Source organism: Melopsittacus undulatus, chromosome 4 (assembly GCF_012275295.1).
Source record: "Melopsittacus undulatus isolate bMelUnd1 chromosome 4, bMelUnd1.mat.Z, whole genome shotgun sequence".
NCBI lineage: Eukaryota > Metazoa > Chordata > Aves > Psittaciformes > Psittaculidae > Melopsittacus > Melopsittacus undulatus.
Window position 1 is genome coordinate 2,673,783 of NC_047530.1, and position 21,940 is coordinate 2,695,722.

At 45.7% G+C, this 21,940-nt stretch overlaps 2 protein-coding genes and 1 pseudogene across 2 annotated transcripts; 1 reads left to right on the top strand and 2 right to left on the bottom strand.

Annotated features, from left to right (window-relative positions):
- Window positions 1-411: 411 nt before the first annotated feature.
- LOC117436150 (mas-related G-protein coupled receptor member H-like) lies at window positions 412-1,317 on the bottom strand. The gene is given in 1 exon segment (XM_034062406.1): window positions 412-1,317. A coding segment is annotated over 1 exon segment (906 nt).
- Window positions 1,318-9,319: 8,002 nt separating this feature from the next.
- LOC101873765 (proto-oncogene Mas-like) lies at window positions 9,320-13,010 on the bottom strand. The gene is made up of 2 exons (XM_005154172.3): window positions 12,919-13,010; window positions 9,320-10,369 (listed from the first exon to the last, which is right to left on the bottom strand). The coding sequence occupies exon 2, from the start codon at window positions 10,349-10,351 to the stop codon at window positions 9,392-9,394; it is 960 nt and encodes a 319-aa protein (XP_005154229.3). The 5' UTR covers window positions 10,352-10,369; window positions 12,919-13,010; the 3' UTR covers window positions 9,320-9,391.
- Window positions 13,011-19,189: 6,179 nt separating this feature from the next.
- On the top strand, window positions 19,190-19,942 carry LOC101870853 (olfactory receptor 4S2-like; annotated as a pseudogene).
- Window positions 19,943-21,940: the final 1,998 nt, after the last annotated feature.

Sequence of the window (21,940 nt, forward strand, 5' to 3'; positions counted from 1 at the left end):
TTGTTTTTCCTTTTCTGTTGCTCTTCTTCTCTGTCACACTCTCCAAATTTATGTGTTTTCCTGTGCCGCCTTCTCTCTTTCTCTCTCTTTCTCCGTTTCTCTCGCATTCCCCTCTTTCAGCCTCACTGTCCAGTTTGCAGGTTTCCATTTGATTTCTCTTCCTCACCCCAAGTCCCTCAGGAATGAACCCAGTGGTCCTCCTCGGCTTCCCTGTCTTTGCAGTCCCTTTACCAGAGCCCTGCTTGCCTGGGACCAGAGACACGGCCACAGCTCCCCCAGGGCCTCTCTCTCCCACCTTCCCCACGCAAGGAGCTCCCCCAAAGCACCACAACACTCGGCTGCTCAGCCAAAGCACACACAGTTTATTTGGGGACACAGGGACAGGAACCTCATAGGAAGGGGGAGTAGAGCTCAGGCCTCCCCCTGCCCAGCAGGGCCTTGGGCAGTGCTCTCCATGGGGATGCCCTCAGGCATGGGGCTCTCCTCCTTGCTCCTCGCTTTCTCTTCAAACACCCTGCGCAGGGCGGCTTGGATGGAGCCTTGGAAGCAGCGCTGCCGTCAGCTCCCCACCAGGAAGTAAATGACTGGATTGATGCTGCTGTTCAGCAGAGCCAGAACCAGAGTGGTTTTTTCTGGAAATAAAATACTCGAAACGGACAGACCGAGGAAAACCTTAACACTGAAAGGCATCCCAAAGGCAAAGAAGAAGATGACATTGAGCACAACAGCAACATAGAGTTTCCCCAGGCGCCGTCTTTGTGAGCCACATCGGAGCCTCATGACCATGGACGCGTTGGAAATCAACATCAATAATGACAATATCAAGGAATAGGCAATGGCCACACTTTTAAATATTGTTACATGAATTTCATCAAATTTGAAGCAAAGATAAAAGGCCAAAAAGAAAGAGCCGATGCTGGCCCAGAGCACCCCACTCACGATGCCTGACAAGTGCTTTGGGCGGTGGCAGCGATACCAGATTGGGAAGATGACAGAGACAGAACGCTCCGTGCTGATGGCTGTCAGGAGACCCAGGCTGCTAAGGACAAAGAAGTGGCACAGGAATTCAACTGCATCTACAAAATTAATGAAGAAAGGAAAAAAAGATTTCAAATCATAACAAATGACTGTTAAATTAAAAAATGCCAATGTGAACAGAAAAAACAAGAGGAGCACACAGCAGTCAGCAACAGCCAGATTTAGGATGTACACGGTGAAAGGATTCCGCTTCATCTGGAAGCCCAGGAACCACAAGACTATTCCATTCCCCACCATTCCAAAGACACAGATCCCTGTGAGAAAAGGTGTCAGGATCATCTCTGTGGCCGATGTATGGACACATGGAAGTTCACTATCTTCCCCATAGCTCCAATTTCCATCACGTGTGTAATTCAGAGAGAGGTCTGTTGTGTTGGTGTCCTCCATGGAGAATGAGCCTGCTCTGGGTGGCCGCCTTCTCCCTCTGCCACCACCTCCTAGGAGACACAAGCAATGGGAAGGCAATGAGGGCCATTGGCGTTCCCCGCTCTCCCCATCTCTGCGCACAGCCCCACGCCAGCCCCAGGCTGCTCCAGGCAGGAGCCATCCCCTGGCGTGGCCAGGACAGGCTCCCAGCCCTGCCCGCCTGGCCCTGCCCAGGAGCCATCTCCCACCTGCCCGTGCCCGCTCTCCTACCTCCTGCTGCTCCTGCCAACAGCGCTGCCGCAGGAGCTCCAGCACAGGGGCCTCCAGCCTCGGCAGCACAAAGCCTCTGGGGATGCTTGCGTGGCCACCGCGCTCTGCTCTGCCCTCTTCCTCGTGCCTGGGCACCACAGCTTTGCCCACACATCACGGCCCCTGCTCACCACGCACCCCTCACAATCTGCCCCCATCGCTGACAGCTTCCCCTCACATGTCCCATGGCAGAGAGAGATCTTGTCACTAGGAGCTGGGCACCTCACCCCCTTCCTCTCTCTCCTCCCCCCAGCTTTTCACCACCAGGGGATGATCCTTTATGACCCCAGGACAAAGGCTCTCAGATTCCATAAAACAGCCTTTGGAACACCATTTGCTACAACCATAGCTCTCAGGAAGGAGGGAATTGCTCACAGAATCTTATGTCCCTTCAGCAAGCGGATGACACGGAAGAGATTTGGCAATGAGATGTCAAGAGAATCCCTTCAGCAGAAGCATATAGAAGTATATAGAGAACATCACAAGGGCTTTGCCCACTGCCTCTAATCACATCCCTGATGTGCATGTGTCTCCTCTGAGATTACACTGTGTGGGGTACGTAGTGTTGCAAATGTGCTTTTATCTACAAGTGGTTCCTGTCACACAATCTCCTCCCTCAGCAGCACATGGAACAACATTTTCATTGTTTAGTTTTCTCCATCTTTGCTGTGTTTTCCAGCTTCTAAATACCATTTTCTGGGAGTCACAGCCTGTGCTTGTCACCCCCAAGGCTGGAGTCTTCCAAGGGTATCCCTTGATTTCATGAGGTAACGCATGGTAATGAGCAAGCTCCACAGTCTCTGCAGGGCTGCAGCCTGGAGCTGCAGGAGTTAAGGCTTAAAGGTAGGCTTGAAGCAGGGCTGGAGCACAGGCTGAAGGGCCACCCATGAGAGGGGATGGAGACAGGGCTTCAGGCAGGGACAAGTCCTGCAGTGTGGGTGTGCAGGCCTGCAGCAAGGGGCAAGGGATGAGTCAGTGGGTCAGAGCAAATAAGGCCTGCTGTAGCCTTCAGGGCCTGCAAGAGAATCAGAGAGCTGCACATGGCCAGTTCAGTGTTGTTCAGTCACGCCTCGGGAGACGAGGTCCCTTTATCCCCATTTCCATCACTTTTGGGCCTGTAACATGTCAGCTCCTGCTTGTCCTACAATGACAGCATGTGCTTTTCTTTCTTCACCTCCACTGTGAAAGGCATTTCCCTTTATTGATTTCTTCTATGGCTTTGTAGCCTCCAATGTCCCACAGGTATTATGTTCCATGCTTTGAAACATTAAAGCAAAGCCTTTAGCTCCTCGTGTTGCCTCCCAGAAGAAAGATGGAAGATGTCTTTGAGCACCACTTTCCATGGCATTAGAGACAAGAAGCTGAGCCCTGATGCTGCTGCGTGTCTGCACCTCAGTGATCTCCTGCTGTTGATCTCTCCCACTCTCACCTTTCTGCCATGCGCCATCCCTGGGAATGGTTCATGTACATTCCTGTGTTACAATCCCACCTTTCCCACGTGAGTTCCTCAGGGAGTGAGTGATCCACAGAACACCCAAGCTGAGCAGTTCCAGGCCTGTGCACACTGTGCATCTGCCTTGGCTGGGGATAAACCTTCTTGGCTGATGGCAAGAGGGCAGCCTGCAGGCAGCTCACACTGCGTGTGCTTGCCTATGTCTGAGACTGCTGCAACAGTTCTCACGGGAGCATCCGTTTTGCTTGGCAGTAGAAAGAGCTGTCTTCTTCTTTCTGGAACCCCTGTAACAGCTCAGACACCCAGAATGGGATAACGTTCCATGGACAGGATGGGTCGGTTTGATGGTGCAAGATCCCGGGTTCCCAACACCTAAAAGGACATAAGATTCTGTGAGCGATTCCCTCCTTCCGGAGAGCTATGAATGTAGCAAATGGTGTTCCAAAGGCTGTTTTATGGAATCTGAGAGCCTTTGTCCTGGGATCATAAAGGATCCTCCCCTGGTGGTAAAAAGCTGTGGGGAGGAGAGAGAGGAAGGGGGTGAGGTGCCCAGCTCCTAGTGACAAGATCTCTCTCCGCCATGGGACATGTGAGGGGAAGCTGTCAGCGATGGGGGCAGATTGTGAGGGGTGTGTGGTGAGCAGGGGCCGTGATGTGTGGGCAAAGCTGTGGTGCCCAGGCACGAGGAAGAGGGCAGAGCAGAGCGCGGTGGCCACGCAAGCATCCCCAGAGGCTTTGTGCTGCCGAGGCTGGAGGCCCCTGTGCTGGAGCTCCTGCGGCAGCGCTGTTGGCAGGAGCAGCAGGAGGTAGGAGAGCGGGCACGGGCAGGGGGGAGATGGCTCCTGGGCAGGGCCAGGCGGGCAGGGCTGGGAGCCTGTCCTGGCCACGCCAGGGGACGGCTCCTGCCTGGAGCAGCCTGGGGCTGGCGTGGGGCTGTGCGCAGAGATGGGGAGAGCGGGGAACGCCGATGGCCCTCATTGCCTTCCCATTGCTTGTGTCTCCTAGGAGGTGGTGGCAGAGGGAGAAGGCGGCCACCCAGAGCAGGCTCATTCTCCATGGAGGGCACCAACACAACAGACCTCTCTCTGAATTACACACGTGATGGAAACTGGAGCAAAGATCGAAATGTTCAAAACCCATGTTACTTTTTTCCTGATGGAGTAATGGCTCTAAATTTTTTGTGTATGGTGATCTGTGTCTTTGGAATGGTGGGGAATGGAATAGTCTTGTGGTTCCTGGGTTTCCAGATGAAGCGGAATCCTTTCACCGTCTACATCCTAAATCTGGCTGTTGCTGACTGCTGTGTGCTCATTGTTTATTTTCTGGTCATACTAGGGGATATCAATTTAGCAATTATTTGTTATGGTTTGGATTCTTTCGCGCCTTTCTTCTTTAAGTACGTAGGTGCAGTTCCATTCATGTGCCAATTGTTTGTCCTTAGCAGCCTGGGGCTCCTGACAGCCATCAGCACGGAGCGCTCTGTCTCTGTCATCTTCCCAATCTGGTATCGCTGCCACCGCCCAAAGCACTTGTCAGGCATCGTGAGTGGGGTGCTCTGGGCCAGCGTCGGCTCTTTCATGGTGTCCATTTATATTTGCTCTCGCTTAGATCAAAGATATGGGACAGTCTCTGCAATTGTGGGCATTTTCTATTCCGTGATTTTGTCATTATTGATGTTGATTTCCAACGTGTCCATGGTCATGAGGCTCCGATGTGGCTCACAGAGACGGAGCCTGGGGAAACTCTATGTTGCTGTTGTGCTCAATGTCATCTTCTTCTTTGCCTTTGGGATGCCTTTCAGCATAAAAGCTTTTCATGATCTTTTGTATGATGGTTTTCTACGTGTCGAAAAAGTGACTCGGGTTCTGGCTCTGCTGAACAGCAGCATCAATCCAGTCATTTACTTCCTGGTGGGGAGCTGCCAGCAGCACCGCTTCCAAGGCTCCATCAAAGTCGCCCTGCGCAGAGTGTTTGAAGAGAAAGCGAGGAGCAAGGAGGAGAACCCCATGCCTGAGGGCATCCCCATGGAGAGCACTGCCCAAGGCCCTGCTGGGCAGGGGAGGCCTGAGCTCTGCTCCCCCTTGCAATGACCCTGTAATGGATGGGAACCTAGCTGAGAGTTGACTCCCTCTCATGCCTGAGAGACAGAACAAAGGATGTTGTTTGCCGCAGTGTGTTCGGTAGAGTACACACGTTTATGTTCATTGTGAGTGTTTGTCAGAAAGAGGCAGGAAAGAGAGGGGTGCAGCTGTTCTATGACCTTCACACTTGGCCACACTGGGGTGCCTGGCCAACGCTCTCAGCGTGGACAATGCTGAGATCATGAGAAACTGCACAGTCCCATGAGTAAACAATCAGAGATCTGGCATAAAGCCGCTTGTTTTGGTATGGGTATAAAAGAAGGACTCTCTGGTGGCCATGGGAGAAGCCTCACCTATGGGTGGACGCACTGCATATGAATTTTCCCTGTTACCTGAGACTCCTGGCATCAGCTGCAATGGGGCTTCCCAGCTGGAAGTGTGGCACTGGATGATGATTCAGTGGTAGCTGGTGATGTATTTCTTCTTAATCTCTGTTGTCTCTATACAGTCATGATTTGATGCATTGCAAAGTTTCTTTGGTACTTTCCTTACACATCCATATATCTCTGATTTGCTTTACTGTGCTTGTTCACTCTAGATAGTGAGAGATATTTACCTAATTCACATTAGTGTCAGTGCAATAGTGTGCTTATTGTCTTTAGTGTGCTTGTTTAATAAACTCTGCAGATTATAGAGCTAGCGTGTGTTCACTTTGCGATGTATCCTGCCTGTCAGCAGAAGAGACCCTTGTGGCCCTGTATCCCCCAGATAAACTGTGTGTGCTTTGGCTGAACAGCCGAGTGTTGTGGTACTTTGGGTGGACTCTTTGCCCAAAGAAGCTGTGAGAGGGACGCCCTTGGGGACTTCTGGGCATGCATGAGAAACCTGCTCTAGTGGAAGGTGTCTCTGCCCATGGCAGGTTATTGGAACTGTGTGGAGACAGTGTTCTCACAGGAGAATGAGTATTTGGTACATGAGCTCTGAATAACTCTGAAAGATACAGCAAGGCCGTGAGAGGCCTGAGGAAGCTTAAGCAAGCAATATAAGAAGCTGGAATTCACTGAGTTATGAGAACTGTGGACTTTTGGCAAGCTTTTGAGGTCAAGTTCTCACACCTGTGCTTAACCAATTATATGTTAGTCACTAAGGGTCTTCAAGACAAGTATCCTACTATGATATGCCAAATTGCTGTAGGTGTGTGTAAGCAATAGTATATAAGGAGTTAATGCTTTGCAATAAATGGCTTTTTGTCTGATCATATTGATCTCTGACTGAGTCCTTTCCGTGGCAGAACTGGATGAGTTTTAAGGTCCCTTGAAGTCCAAATCAGTCTGTGATTTTATGATTTTATCATTTCTTCACCTATCTGTTTGTACCCTTCCCTTCCACATTACCTTACGTCATACAGAGCCATCTATGTTCACTCCTTGTTCACGGCCATGATCTCTGTTGAGCTGTGTGCCTATTGTTGGGTACCTTTGCCATTTTTTCGGTTTGGGTTGATTTGCACCTCTCCATATTTGTTTTCTTCATCATCTTTGAAAGTACAAGGTTTCCAGCCTCAGACACACCCTATTGGTGCTGAATGGTGCACTCGATCCCTCATGGTGGTTATTGGAATTGGCGACTTCATGTCTTATTTCAAAGCTGTGAAATCAACAGTGCTAGAAATTCACCTGCAACAGCAGTTACCCACCAGAAGTAAGGTTATTTGGCATTAGGAATTCCTAATGTGTGGAGCGATGAGTTTTAACCATGAACACAGATGTAAGCCCATAGAATCACATAATCATAGAACTGTCAGGGTCAGATCTCCTGATTTGGTTTTGCTCCTGATTTTTTTCCATCTTCCCCTCCTCATTAACACCTAAACCATACCCAGAGCAGTCTTATCTAGGAGAGATCTATATTCTCATCATGACCTTCCTGCCTGATACTCTCCTCAGGGCATGTATCAAACCCATTGCATTTTTATGTGGTCATCATATGTTGCACCCAGAGGTTTTTCTTACTGCAAATAGCAGCATTTTTGTTTAATCTACTACCCTATAAAGCATAACACAAGAATTCCAAGGGTTTTGTTGTGCTATAGAGCCCCTCTGAACAGTAAAATAAAGATTTCTGATTCCAGAAAAAATGGTCTAGATTTCTTCTGGCCAGGGCTTCATGGGACACCCACAGGGATTTGAAGCAGATGCCATGAGAGAGGGTCTGAAAAGTTTAGTCTTCACCAGGTAACACCTTTTGATGTCAGACCTCACTGAGATTCCTTTACTGTGCAGGACTGTGTGGTCTGTGCCTTCCTCAGCTGCTTCTGAAGCTCTTCTGCACCACCATCAGCCCCAGAAGCTCATCCCTTCATTCATTTCCCTGCAAATATCTGGCAGATGCCACCCCTAAGAGCACTTATCTTTCACCATGGACAACTGAGGGTGTCTATGATGGTGTTTCTATGCAGGCATCACCTTTTAAAGGTCCAAGGTTTGATGTAAAGTGTTCACGTTGATGTGATGTGTAAAATGTGTTCACATCAACTGCCGCACGTTGGGTATGTTTAAGGACAAACTCAGGATGGAAAGGGTTATATGTTTATAACTGTTTATATGGTTTTATCAGTTGATGACGTCATTTGAGCACAAGAATGTTTTTAAATGCAATTTGTTTTCCCTTTAAAAAAAGGGGGGTTATTATTTTTTACAATAACAGAAAAGATTCAGTTCTCCCAGTGATAAAATCATTACAGACATTCAAAACAAAACATTTAGAACATGTTTGCTGATAAAGGGATGCTCTCTTCTCCTCAGCAGAAGTTAGAAGGAAAATAACCCCCTTACTAAAAATAATTGATGACACAGCCCTAATTTGAATCAACTGTATGTACATTGCAGAACAGCAGAACATTAAAGAACAGTGGAAGTGGAACTCAAATTTCAGCTTTCAGGAACTGTAAACAGGAAGCAAAAGGTAACAGGATAAAGATAACAGGCAACAGAAGAATGCAGCTTCCCTTTAGGAAAGTATTCACAAAGGAAAGTATGAAGTGGAAATCTGGAGGTTTTCTCAAAGAAAATGACCTGTGTTGCCTTTTCCTATATATTCTGGTTAAAAGTGCTAATGTTATGTAGTCTGATAGTACCACCCTTCAAATAACCCCATATCGCATCTCAAGCATCTGGAGAATAATTTGTTGCAAATTGTGGTACTCATTTACCTTTTTTCTGTTTCTTATTTTTTCCCCTACCCTTGATTTTAATTCTGTCAGTAAAGGGGAAGTTAGAAACCACGGGTTCTTATCAGTCCTTCTTAAAGCAAGAAATAACAACCCAATGCGTGTTATAGTTAGATGAAGATACTCTGTCATGGGCTGGAGAAAGGTAAAGTAATAAGCAACTCCAGCCCTGTTTTTCTTTGAAACACAAGAAAAGGGAGAATGCAAGTCAGTGCATAAAGTTTTAAGGCAAGTTGGTAGGGGCTGGGGCCCTTTCCTACTGCATTACATCTCCATGGTTTGGAAACTTCCCTTGCTAATAGAAGAAAGGAACTTCCAGAACATGAATCATTTCACCATTTGAAATTGGCACGAGAGAGCAAAGAATTGTGCACCCTCTGAGCTACAGAATGTTGCATGTGTGGCTGAGATACGGGTATTTAACATGAAGTGAGATAGATAGAGTCCTTCCAGGAATTTCATGGCTGATTTCAACAGGAGGAGGATTGGTTCCCATCTCATCTTCAGAGATCTGAGTAAAAGGTGACTGAAATGTATGAGTTTGATATTGTTTTACTCTGAAAGACAGAGATTTCTTGAGTGAGCTGCAAATTCTGAGTGGGATTCCTTTGATGTAATGCAGACACCAACATATCCCACCTTACCAAGTTGAAATCCTTGAATGGCCACTGAAGAGAAACGGATACTTTCAATGTAGTCCTAACAGAAGTCACGTCAATTCTGTGGTCCGTGTGTTTATGTGTTTTCGCTGACCATTGATGGAGCTTAAAATAACTAGCTAAAGGCTGGAGGTCTACAGTGAAGATAGTGGAGGTCAGGTGAGATCAACCTACCCCAATATCTCAGAGATCTTCAGTTCTTTAAACTATCAGCCCTCAGCTCCAGACCAGTGCTGCTGTTATGCACAGGATGGGTTTAGGAAGACATAGTGATTGTGTCACGGGTTTCCCGTTCATCTTTGTCATCTGCTGAATCTTCAAAGGCCCTCTGGAATGCCAGCCTGAGGGTAAACTTGATTCTCCGATCCTTGTAGCTTCCCACCAGGAAGTAAATGATAGGGTTGAGGGTGCTGTTCACACACGACAGCACAAAACCAATCTCTGGGGAGTAGAGAAATTTGTAGCCCAAGAAGTCAAAGAGGATCAGGATACTCAAAGGCACAGCAAAAATCAGAAAGAAGAGAACGGTGAGCATGATGACGGTGAAGAGTCTGCCTGTTCGGAGGTGATGGGAGCTGCACTTGACTCTAAGGAAGAGGGTAAGGCTGAAAAGCAGCATGAGGGGTGTGCAAAAGATGAAGTCCAAGGTTCCAATGGTGATGAGCAGGATCTGGCAGGTCCCAGCAGAGCGGTGGACGGAACACAAAACATACCCAAGAGTGTTCAGCAGCAGGGAGATACCCCAGAGCAGGCCAGAGATGATGGCAGACAAGTGCTTTGGGCGGTGACTTCTGCACCAGATGGGACAAAGCACAGACAGGCACCTCTCAATACTGATGGCGGTCAGGAGGTACAAGCCGGTCCCGTACATGAAAAGATCCAGGAAGAGGAATATCCCAAACTGCACCCCCACGTTGAACTGCATCAGGTACTGAACCGTCTCTATGGCGATGCAGAAGAGGTACCCAAAGTCAGCAGCAGCCAGGTTCAGGATGTAGACTGTGAAGTGGTTTCTCCGGATGCGGAAGCCAAGGTACCACAGCACCATGCCATTTCCCACCATACCACAGGCAGCACTGATGAGGCAGAAGCTCTCCATGAACTTGAGGACAGCATAGGATGGCTCTGTCTTTCCCACAGCTGCACTCTGATTAGTCCCATGAACCTGGCTGCTTGCAGTTGGAAGGAAGATTGACATGGTTGAAGTACTCATCATGAGGGATTTCAGATAGACCTGTAAGCAGAGAGGAGAGATGTGATAACTCTGGTGTGACTTTCCCTCATGGTAACCTGATGGTGTTCCTGGATTTGATTCATCTCTTTGTCACCAGAGCTTGATTTAGGGAGGGACTGCTGTGTTTGCACTTGGAACACAGAGCTCTAAGGCACTGTTCAAAGCATTGAGCCCAAATTCCATATGACATGTAGGAGAAGTTAAACTACACTGTTTGTCCCTTCTTAAAACTCATTTCCTGAGGGCCCTTTTTGCAGTCAGTACTGGGAAACAAGTAGCTTAAAAAAGCAATTGCAGCTGAGATGAATCATGTCTGAAAAGTACCTCTTGTATGAATAAAAAGAGCCAGCCCAATATTAACAACAATGGGATAGCTTTCTTTGCTTCTAGTTGCTATGATTAGGTGAGAAAACTTGTCAAAAGGGTGTGAAAGTTTCAGGCAATCAGCATACAAGTTTAATCAGCATGAAATTTGATTGAGTTTTGTCCATGCCCAGAAAACAGGCTAAAGAGTACTCAAAATAGCTGGTAGGTTGTTATGTCAATGATTGATTTCTAGTTGAATGAGTGTAGCTTAATGTGGTTGGTTCGTTCTCTTGAGCCCTATGTACAGAAAATAAGTAATTCAATCTGAGGAGTCAGCCCTTAATACCTTCATTTTCAGAGGAAAGCTTTAAGAACTGCATGTGGGACAAAATGCCCCTCACTGAGGTCAGGTCATTGGAATTATGGCTTAATTATTTCACCTCATTCCCTGGGGTGGTTCACCCTGCTTCTTCCTGTATGATACTGGGATATAAATGAGAATCTTGAATAAAAAGGTTTAAAGATAGATTTCACACCTTTTTTTCTCTGAGGTCAGACACTGTGGTTGTTTTCCTCTCTCCTCATGAGCTATTAGTTTTGATGTAGGAAGGTAAAGAAGTATCATGAGTGACAGTAGGAGATAGTTAAAAAGAAGAGAGGAACAAGACAAAATGGGGAGAGCTGGGAAGATGTGACTCATTGAACAGGCCAACCAGTATGAACAGACTGTTCTGTTTTTGGAAAATGCTGAGGTATAGATGGAGACAGACTCCCATAAGCATGCAAAATATGACAGGGTTGAATCAAAGAAGTGGTAAATGCCCCATCCCTGGCAGTGCTCAAGGCCAGGTTGGATGGGGCTTGGAGCAACCTGCTCTAGTGGAAGATGCCCTTGCCCATGGCAGTGGAATGGAACTGTATGAGCTTTAAGGTCCCTTCCAACCCAAACCAGTCTGTGACTCAGATGACTAAATTAAATGAATCTAATACATACTGAAAGGGACTATGGAAAACAAACAACACCATCTCCTTCAGAATGGACAGAATGTCTGCTGTAGCATGGTTTCACAACAGGAACATCCCTGCGTTAAAACTCATTTTCTCTTTCTCTATCTGGGGAGAGCAGCATACGGCCTGACCAGCATCTCTACAAGGCTACCTCTTCCCTGCACATCTGCAGCAAGAAAACTCAAAAGATACAGCCTTCTGATTTTGTTCACTTCCTCGCTACATGCTTTTGGGGTGGCAGCAGATTAACAGAACTTGATGCTGTGAGAAGAAAGGAAGACCCAGTGTTTAAATGGTTTCCTGGCCTCCAGAAGCCTCAGTGCAGCTCTATCTGTTCCACAAGCTATTGGTGTAACCTGAAACAAATTCACAACTGTTTTGAAGAGGACATGAACATTTGAGTGTCACTTCAGCTATGTCTAAGCCCACTTCAGCTTTCTGATACGGTCCCCATTTGAGGAATGCAGCTATTCTGCCTCCCTGGTGCAGTCATCTCCAGAAGGCTGTTAGACCTGTCCTCCAGCAGCATATCTCTCCACTGGGCATTCAGTGAATGACAAATCTAACTGGCTAACTTAAGCTCATCAAGCTTATTTCCTAATGTTAAAAGACATGGTTCTGTGCCATTGATCACACCTACATAAAGACTGCCACTAGTGGACACCCACATTTCTTCTTGTCTCTAAGACAGATTCAAGACATTGAGCCTACTTCCTTGAGGAAACTAATGAGTGAAAGCATCAAACAGCAGCAGACTAAATCTAAGTGGTCTTTCTCTCTCTTAATGTGAAACATCCTTCCTGTGGTTTGCTTGCTGAGTACCATGTTCTTGCAGCAGGTGTCAGGCTGAACAACCGTAACACCACAAAGACATTTTAGACAAGGGACAGAAAGTTTTGTTGTTGTATTTTCTTAGCTAATTTTAAGTCACCATCTAAGATCAAACCTGCTAATCTAGGTTTCTGAATAATGACATCTATTACAGAGGTGTATTTAGAGCAATTCAATAGCACTTGTTCATGGAAAAAGATCTCCAGAATGAAGTTCTGGTTACCTTCAAAATGATTAAGACCATTTCTTACCTACAGCAAATTTCTAACCAGAAGAAAATGTTTGATCACCTTTCCTCCTTTCGTTTTATTCCTTCCTTCCTTCCTTCCCCTCACTATCACTCCAAAAGCACTACAGAAAGCATCAGAGTGCAATGGCAAAGATACCATCTAGGAATTTCTCACCTTTATGTGGGTTCCTTGGAATCTCAGTGACTGATCTGCAGCAGCTGCCTGGTGTGGATCAGCTGGGTGAAATTATCACTTGAATTCTGTCACTTCTGGTCCAGATAAAGTCCTTGTGTCACACGAGTGCTGGGAGAGCTAGAAACTGTTAGAAAAGCCACAGTCTTTACAACGTGACATCTGACAGCCAGCCAATCACTCTGTTGGGGAAATATCTAGTTTGGGGTGTGTGGTCACTTAGATATGAGCAACTTCCCTCTTTGTACAGAACCTGTCAGAGTTGTAGATCTGGAAATCTATTTTCTTTTTACTACTTCTCCCTTCTTCAGCCAGTCTCACAATGCAAAGAAAGCAAGAACAGTCTGTACAAAATTATACCTTGCCTCAACATAACTTCTCATTCCGCAAGGACCTATTGCTCCGGATGAACAGGCCTTAACACACCCAGACAGTGTCCTTATCTAACCCACAGCCTACTCTACTACTCTCACTCTACTTAGTCCCTATTGCTTGACACAACCCTTCCTGGAGCAGGGTCCACACAAGCTCATGCCTCATCACCACATCATACCTCTATCAAAACAACCCCTTGCCAGCATTCACCACTCATCCACATAACCTCACTCATCTTCTCACCATGCACAGCCCCTCCAAGAGATGAGCTTCCACTATCCTGCTGTCAGATCCACGTGCCAAAGGAAATGAGTGAAAACAGAGACATTTCTCCTTTCATGGCAGTATGAATAACCTTATAGGAACTGTTTTGCAACAGGAGATACCTGCAACTATTGATTTGGGCTTGTGCATTAAGTCACTTCTGCTGGTCTGTTTGGCTAGGGAAACAAAAGGAGAGGAGTAGGATGCCAGCTAAATTGCTGCCATATGTGTCTGTGGATAGAGAAACTGGCAGATCTGGCTCAAAACAGCTTTGCAGGCCAGATACCTGATAGTTCGTCTTTAGCTTCTTTCATTTCATCTCCCAGTCTGTACTGATAGTGGGGATTGTACTTTGGCCATGCTGAACTTCATGAGGTTCTCATGAGCCCACTCTTCAAGCCTGTCCAGGTCCCTCTGGATCCCACCCCTTCCCTCAAACATATCAGCTGCAGCACTCAGCTGGGTATCATCTGCAAACTTGCTGATGGTGCACTTGATCCCACTGTTTATATCAATGATGAAGATATTAGATAGTATTGGTCTCAGTACAGCCCTTGATGGACACCACTCATTGCTGGTTTCCACTTGGAATTTGAGCCATTGATTGCAGCTGTTTGGATGCGGCCTTTGTCTGCCCTAAGTAATTATATTCACAGAACCACAGAATCCCAAGGGTTGGAAGGGACCTCCAAAGATCATCTAGTCCAACCCCCCTGCAAGAGCAGGGTAACCTAGAGTACATCACACAGGAACTTGTCCAGGTGGGCCTTGAATTTCTCCAACGTAGGAGACTCCACAACCTCCCTGGGCAACCTGTTCCAGTGCTCTGTCAATCTTACAGTAAAGAAGTTCTTCCTGATGTTAACCTCCTATGCTCCAGTTTACACCCATTGTCCCACCACTGGATATCACTGAAAAAAGCCTAGCTCCATCATCCTCACACCCACCCTTTACATATCTGTAAACACTGATGAGGTCACCCCTCAGTCTCCTCCAAGCTAAAGAGACCCAGCTCCCTCAGCCTCTCCTCATAAGGGAGGTGTTCCACTCCCTTCATCTTCTTTGTGGCTCTGCGCTGGACTCTTTCAAGCAATTCCCTGTCCTTCTTGAACTGAGGGGCCCAGAACTGGATGCAATATTCCAGATGCGGCCTCACCAAAGCAGAGTAGAGGAGGAAGAGAACCTCTCTTGCCCTACTAACCACAGCCTTTCTAGTGCACCCTAGGATGCCATTTGCCTTCTTGGCCACAAGGGCACATTGCTGGCTTATGGTCATCCTCCTGTCCACCAGGACCCCCAGATCCCTTTCCCCTTCACTCCTTTCCAGCAGGTCAACCCCCAACCTGTACTGGTACATGGGGTTGTTCTTCCCCACATGCAAGACTCTACACTTGCTCTTGTTGAATTTCATCAAGTTTCTCCTTGCCCAACTCTCCAGCCTGTCCAGGTCTTGCTGAATGGCAACACAGCCTTCTGGTGTGTCAGCCACTGCTCCCAGTTCAGTGTCATCAGTGAACTTGCTGAGGGTACACTCGGTTCCCTCATCCAGGTCATTGATGAAAATATTAAACAGCACTGGTCCCAGCACCGACCCCTGAGGGACTCCACTGGTCACAGACCTGCAGCTTTAGATGTCTATTTCAGACCTAATCCTATCCTAAAGCTGGATCTGAGGTAGATCAGGTGAATCAATTCCTGGAGAGATCTATTTCTTTCCATAGGAAAGCCTGGAGTGACAAAGACTCAACTCATCTGCCTTCCATACACATAAAACAGGCAACTTCCTCCCTTGGTTTCCCCATTTCTAAAAGAAGCATTTTTTCTTTCCTGATTTTGTAATTTGCTAACCTTTGCTAAAACGTGCAAGTTCTTGCAAGAAGCTTCATTCACTGGGAGACCAGTGGTGAAATTTTATGCAAAGTAGGACTTTCAGGGTTACCAAGCAGTAACCCAGGCATCTTCTGTCCCTGTGAAAGTTTAACTTAAGAATACTGAGAAAAGTGTGCCTAACCTGCCCTTAAAAACACAACTGTGACGGGTAACTCTTTACCACCTCCCTGGGCAATGTGCCTCTCTCTTTCCTACTTGAAATATCTCTGATTTTCTGTTCTTAAATCAAGATTTGTGTTTTCTTTTTGGAATACTTCATGCCCCACAAAGGCAGAAAACAGAGTGAATGTGTCTGGCTTGGATGCAGGTGACTACGTGACATAAAGAAATATATTGTAAAATATATTGTAACGTATCTTATAGCCTTACAATACCTGAAGGGGCTACAAGAAACCTGGAGAGGGGCTTGAGATAAGGGCCTGTAGGGACAGGACAAGGGGAATGGCTTGAACCTGCCCAAGAGAGGGGAGACTGAGCTGAGCTCTTAGGCAGAAGCTGTTCCCTGGGAGGATGCTGAGGCGCTGGCACAGGGTGCCCAGAGAAGCTGTGGCTGCCCCATCCCTGGCAGTGTTCAAGGCCAGGTTGGACACAGGGGCTTGGAACAAGCTGCTGCAGTGGAAGGGGTCCCTGCCTGTGGCAGGGGGCTGGGACTGGATGATCTTAAGGTCCCTTCCAACCGAAACGAGTCTGGGATTCTATGATTCTACATTGTAAAATGCAATTTGGTGGTGATGGCAGGATCCTTACCATGATGGATGCATGGTAAAGGTGTCTGTTGTGAATAATGGGTGGTGTCTTTATAATCCTTTCTAAAGTATACACCTTCTTTCACTGAGCAATTTCCTATTTGCCATTATTCAGGCATGTACCTTTCCTTGATCATTTATCTCTTGCTCACTCCTTTCTGAACCACTGATTGCCTGAATGTGACATGGAAACTGGTGGGGTTGGCTTCCCATCCTGCTCTGGCCAGACAGATTCCAGCTGTTTCTCTTCCACTGGCTACTGCACAGCCATAAGTACATACCCATTTTGTCCTTTTGTTTTCTATGGAAAACTATGTCAGTGCTGAGTGAAAAGAGAAGGGATGGAGGTAGAAACCAGTATCACATTCTTTGTTCTTATTGATGTTTTTTTCTTGGGAGATATACCAAAAAAGGAATTATCCATGTAAATTTTACCTTCCCTTCTTGACTACCTTTTACTTTGTTAGCACATAGGCAAGCACAGGAAAAGTTCCTAACTTTCCCAACTTCCTCTCTAGGCTTCACTTTGTGGGTTTGAGAGCAATTCTGGTTTTTCTCCATTTCAGTGTTTCCTGTGGATGCTTGATCAGTTTTTGCCTGCACAAGAGTTTTGCATTTTTCTGTAGTTTCAAATAGGTGCTATGTAATTTGTATTAGCTGAATCATTCCATGGAGCTGACGCATGGATCTGTTCTGATCACTGCTTGTATTTTCACTAGGTAGGACTTGCAAAGGTGATTTTTAATAGCAGCTGACTGGGGATGTTTGTATACCAGGATGAATCCCATACAGCTGAGAGTCTGCTTCTAAGAGATAGAATCATAGAATCATAGAATAGTTAGGGTTGGAAAGCACCTTAAGATCATCTAGTTCCAACCCCCTGCCATGGGCAGGGACACCTCACAGTAAAGATGCTTATTTTTGGTTAAACTCCATAAAGTGTTTAATCTAGTGGTTTCCAGGCTTCCTTGACCAAAGTAACTCTGATATTTGGGTGCATAATGGCAAGTTGGTAATGTTAAGGAGTAAGTCTTTTTAAAGGTGTAGATTATTTACTAGTGACATTTACTTCTCTGGGGCTATAACTGGAACAGGCCAAACCAAAGAATCCCCACATTCACACTGGAATTACTGAACAGAGAAAGTGTAGAGGTGTATAAGTACATAGAGGTATGTTCAGCCATAGCACATACATGAGAAATGAGGACGGCATTATGGAAAGCTCTGATCTGCCTTCAGATAGCAAAAAGGCTTATTCCCTGAAGTTAACCTTACCCTGGTGATGTTGATTTACTTAGGCTCTTCTTAGTCAGTCGAAAAAGAAAGGGTTCTGAAAAGGACCTTAGATTAGCTATAGCTATAGTCTTCAATAGAGGCAGAGAGGCTTTGATCACCAGCTACTCTGGTTTTACTAACCAGAAGTTAACTCACTTGGAGCATTGTGTGCAGTTCTGGTGTCATCAAAATAAAAAGGACATGGAGCTGTTGGAACAAGTCCAGAGGAGGCCACGAGGATGATCAGGGACTGGAGCACCTCCTGTATGAAGACAGGCTGAGAAAGTTGGGGCTGTTCAGCCTGGAGAAGAGAAGGCTGCGTGGAGACCTCAGAGCAGCCTTCCAGTATCTGAAGGGGGCCTACAGGGATGCTGGAGAGGGACTATTCATTACGGACTGTAGTGACAGGACAAGGGGTAATGGGTTGAAACTTAAACCAGAGGTTTAGACTGGATCTAAGGAAGAAATTCTTTACTGTGAGGGTGGTGAGGCACTGGAATGGGTTGCCCAGGGAGGTGGTGAATGCTCCATCCCTAGTGGTGTTCAAGGCCAGGTTGGATGAAGCCTTGGGTGATATGGTTTAGTGTGAGGTGTCCCTGCCCATGGCAGGGGGGTTGGAACTAAATGATCTTAAGGTCCTTTCCTACCCTAACTATTCTATGATTCTATGATTCTAATATCCCCTAGAGTGTATCATGAACCAGCATAAAGCAAAAGTCATACTATGCTGCAAGAGAAGTTCTGAAAAGATCTTTTCATTCTTCCCTTATCTTAAAGAAACATTGCTGAGATTTAGAGCAAGCTGAATACTAAAGTAAGTCATAGAATCATAGAACAGTTTGGATTGGAAGGACCTGCAAAGGTCATTTTCATATGTGATATTGTTTGCTGGTTTTGTCAGTATAGATAATTTCCCCAGAAGTCATAGTTCAGTCCATGAAGCTGCATATTCCTGTTTCAAAATGCACATGCACAAGAGATTTATGTTTTTTTCTCTGTAGGTAGTCTCACCACAATTCAATAAATATATATAAATAACAATAAATCACTATTCCAAGGAATAATGATTTATAAAGTATAACTAAATAAATAAATGTACATGCACAAGAGATTTATATTTTTTCCCTGTAGGTGGTTTCACCACAATTCAATAAATACATATAAATAAATATAAATCATTATTCCAAGGAATACTTCTTCAAGGCACTATTGTTACAAAGACTGTTATTATGGATTTGGTCTACACTGAGGGCAAAAATGATTTTAAACATCTGTGGAACCTCTAGTGAGCACTCTAGTCTTATCCTTAACACATCAGCCATAAATCCTGGAGCACCAGAACAGGGGAACATATCCCAGAGTGCACCCATCTCAGTGCAGGAACAGGCATGGCTGAAGTCTTGTGCAAGGAGAATTAAAAACATAAGGGAAAGTAAAAAAAACAACAACCTTCCCCCCCCCCATAAACTTAATACCAACCCTTTGTATTTCTGCGTGTGTGTGTACATCTGATAAAGAATCAATTTTTAATAATGGAAAAACTGACAAATCATTTATCTTTATATTTCCTTGTGCCTAGTCAGTTTGCTGCCCAACTGATTAACCTGGAGAATGCAAGCAATGTGAAGAAATTCATTCTTCTGGGCCTCTCAGAGGATCCAGGGGTGCAGAAGATAAGTTTTGTGTTGTTTCTCTTCTTCTACATGATTATTGTGGCAGGAAATCTGCTCATTATTATCACTGTAACCAGCAGTCATCCTCTGAGCTCCCCCATGTATTTCTTCCTCTGCTACCTGTCCTTTGTAGACATCTGCTACTCCTCTGTCACAGCTCCCAGAATGCTTGCTGACTTCCTTGTTGGAAATAAAACTATCTCCTTTGTAGGCTGCATAGCCCACCTGTTTGGGGTACATTTCTTTGGCTGCATAGAGATCTTCATCCTCATGGTGATGGCCTACGAACATTATCTTGCCATCTGCAGACCTCTCCATTACACCACCCTCATGTCCAGGCAGGTGTGTGGCCAGATGGTGATCAGCTCATGGGTGGGAGGCTTCATGCACTCCATAGTGCAGACTCTTCTAACCATCCAGCTCCCTTTCTGTGGCCCTAACAGAACACTAATAGAACACTACTTCTGTGATGTCCACCCATTACTACAACTGGCCTGTATGGACACCTATGCTATGGGCATCGCTATTGTGGCCAACAGTGGAATGATAACTGCTGAGCAGTTTCTTCATCCTGGTCATGTCCAAAGTTGTCATCCTGGTTTCCTTGAAAAGGATAGGGTGGCACAAGGCCCTCTCCACCTGTGGGTCCCACATCACTGTGTTAATTCTGTTCTTCGGTCATGCATGCTCATTTACATCCATCCATCCAGCAATCTGTTGGAGGACAAGAGCATAGCAGTGTTTTACACTGTCATTGCCCCCATGCTGAACCTGCTCATCTAGATGTTAAGAAATGAGGAGGTGAAGAGTGCCATGAGAAAACTGGAGTAGAAAAGTGGGAAGTGAAAATGGGAACGTGTAGAACTGCGATAACATTCCCAAAGGAATTTTCTGTCATGGAAATTCCCAATGAACTGCCTTTCTAGGAAAATCTTGCTGTTAGCTCCTGTTGTAGTTAGGAATCATAGACTGGAATACCAGGTTGGAAGACAGTGAAGGTTCATCTCTTGATTTGAAGGACATTGTGAACTCTGTGATGAGCAGGCATTTCATTTCTATTCTCTTGTCAGCTGGGGCAGGGGCAGGCCTGGTGCTCCTGAGCACTAACTGAAACACCAGTGTTTAAATGATTACCATCAAAACCACTGAATATGGTATCCAGGTAGAGCATCCCACTACTCAGGGATAAACTTCAGGATGGACTTCATCTGCTATGTAATCCATTCAGCTGGGAAGGAGAGGACTATGGCCAACTGATGCTGGAAACCGAGTCCCCTTTCTGCTTGCAGTAATGCCTTGTTATGAGAACTACATTGTGGTATCTTGAAATCACACATCAGCAACTAAAAACCTGATATTAGGTGCTAGCTGGGTCATCTGCTGAGAGGCAACAGGAGAGGAAGCTTCTCTCCTTCCCCTGCCAGTGCAACAAATCCTTTATGCAGTGTTCAAGGACAGGTTGGACAGGGCTTTGAGCAACCTGGTCTAGTTGAAGATGTCTCTGCCCGTGGCAGGTGGGATTGGACTAGAAGATCTTCAAAGGGTCCTTCCAACACAAACTGCTCTATGAGTCTATCTACTCCACCTATCACTGATGCCATCCTTCCAACCGCCCTCTCTACCCTCAGCTCTGACTCAGGTGTTTTAATGTTGATCTTAAGGTCCTTTCCAACCCTCACCATTCTATGATTCTAATACAGAATCACTGATCCAATGAAGGACACCTTGCTGACTGTAAGAAATGAAGGACCAAAGATGGCATTTGGAGACACAATTTCATGTGTCAATGGAAAAAGAATTGTTTAAGAACTATTCCAGTATACAGCTCTAAGCCCAACAGAGCACATTTACACATCCACACACAGGAAGAAGTGTGTTTACCATGGGAAAGAGCTGGTATACTCCTACTGCATGAGGGAAGAGAAGAATCATCAGGCTGAATGACCAAACCAGGCAAAGCTGCCCCAGGGTGATAAGCTATAGCAGCTCAGGGTCTCCATGTGAGGATCCACAATGAGAAAAGAGACCCTAGCCCCTACCTTACCAGCAGAAAACCACCAAATCAGCTGAGTGTGGAAGGGAAAGACCTGCTTCATGCCATTAAAAAGTAACAGAAGCACTTTGATTCCTTCACTTTCGTTCCCTATAAACATCACCTATGTTTAACATGACTTAAGTAGGATTCAACATCACAAGGTGTTCTGAAGCCCAAGTTAGGGCTTATAACTTTTTGTATATATCAATAAAATTATATATGTATGTGTATATATATAATAGATTATTGTGTTAATGCTTTGGAGATGAACACCAGTTGGTTTTTTTTTAAATCAAAATTATATATATATACATATATGTTGAAAATAGATTCGTTTTTAGTGCTTTAGAGATGAACACAAGTTGTTTTCTTCTGGAGTTCTCATTTCTGGATACTGCTGGGCAAATATTTGACTGTAGCTTATGGAAGGTGCCACTGAAAACAACATTAAGCTCCTCTGCACTTTGGTAAGAATTCTTATAAGAACTTATTACTTAGGCTAAAGAGTTGCTTCTGTGTTTCACATTGTATCAGTAAAAACACCTGCAGTGAGGACTAACCACGAACCTTTCTAAATGTTTGAAGTAATTTCCTGTTGTACTTCTTGTTTCGAGTTTGTACAGCAGCAGCCTAAGAAATGAAGTCTGTAGCACAGTTGTGATATTCGTTTGTGCTGGCAACTTGCAATGGTAAGAAGAAATGAGAATGTGTGTGAGACATGTTAGCTTAGGACGGAAAGCAGAATT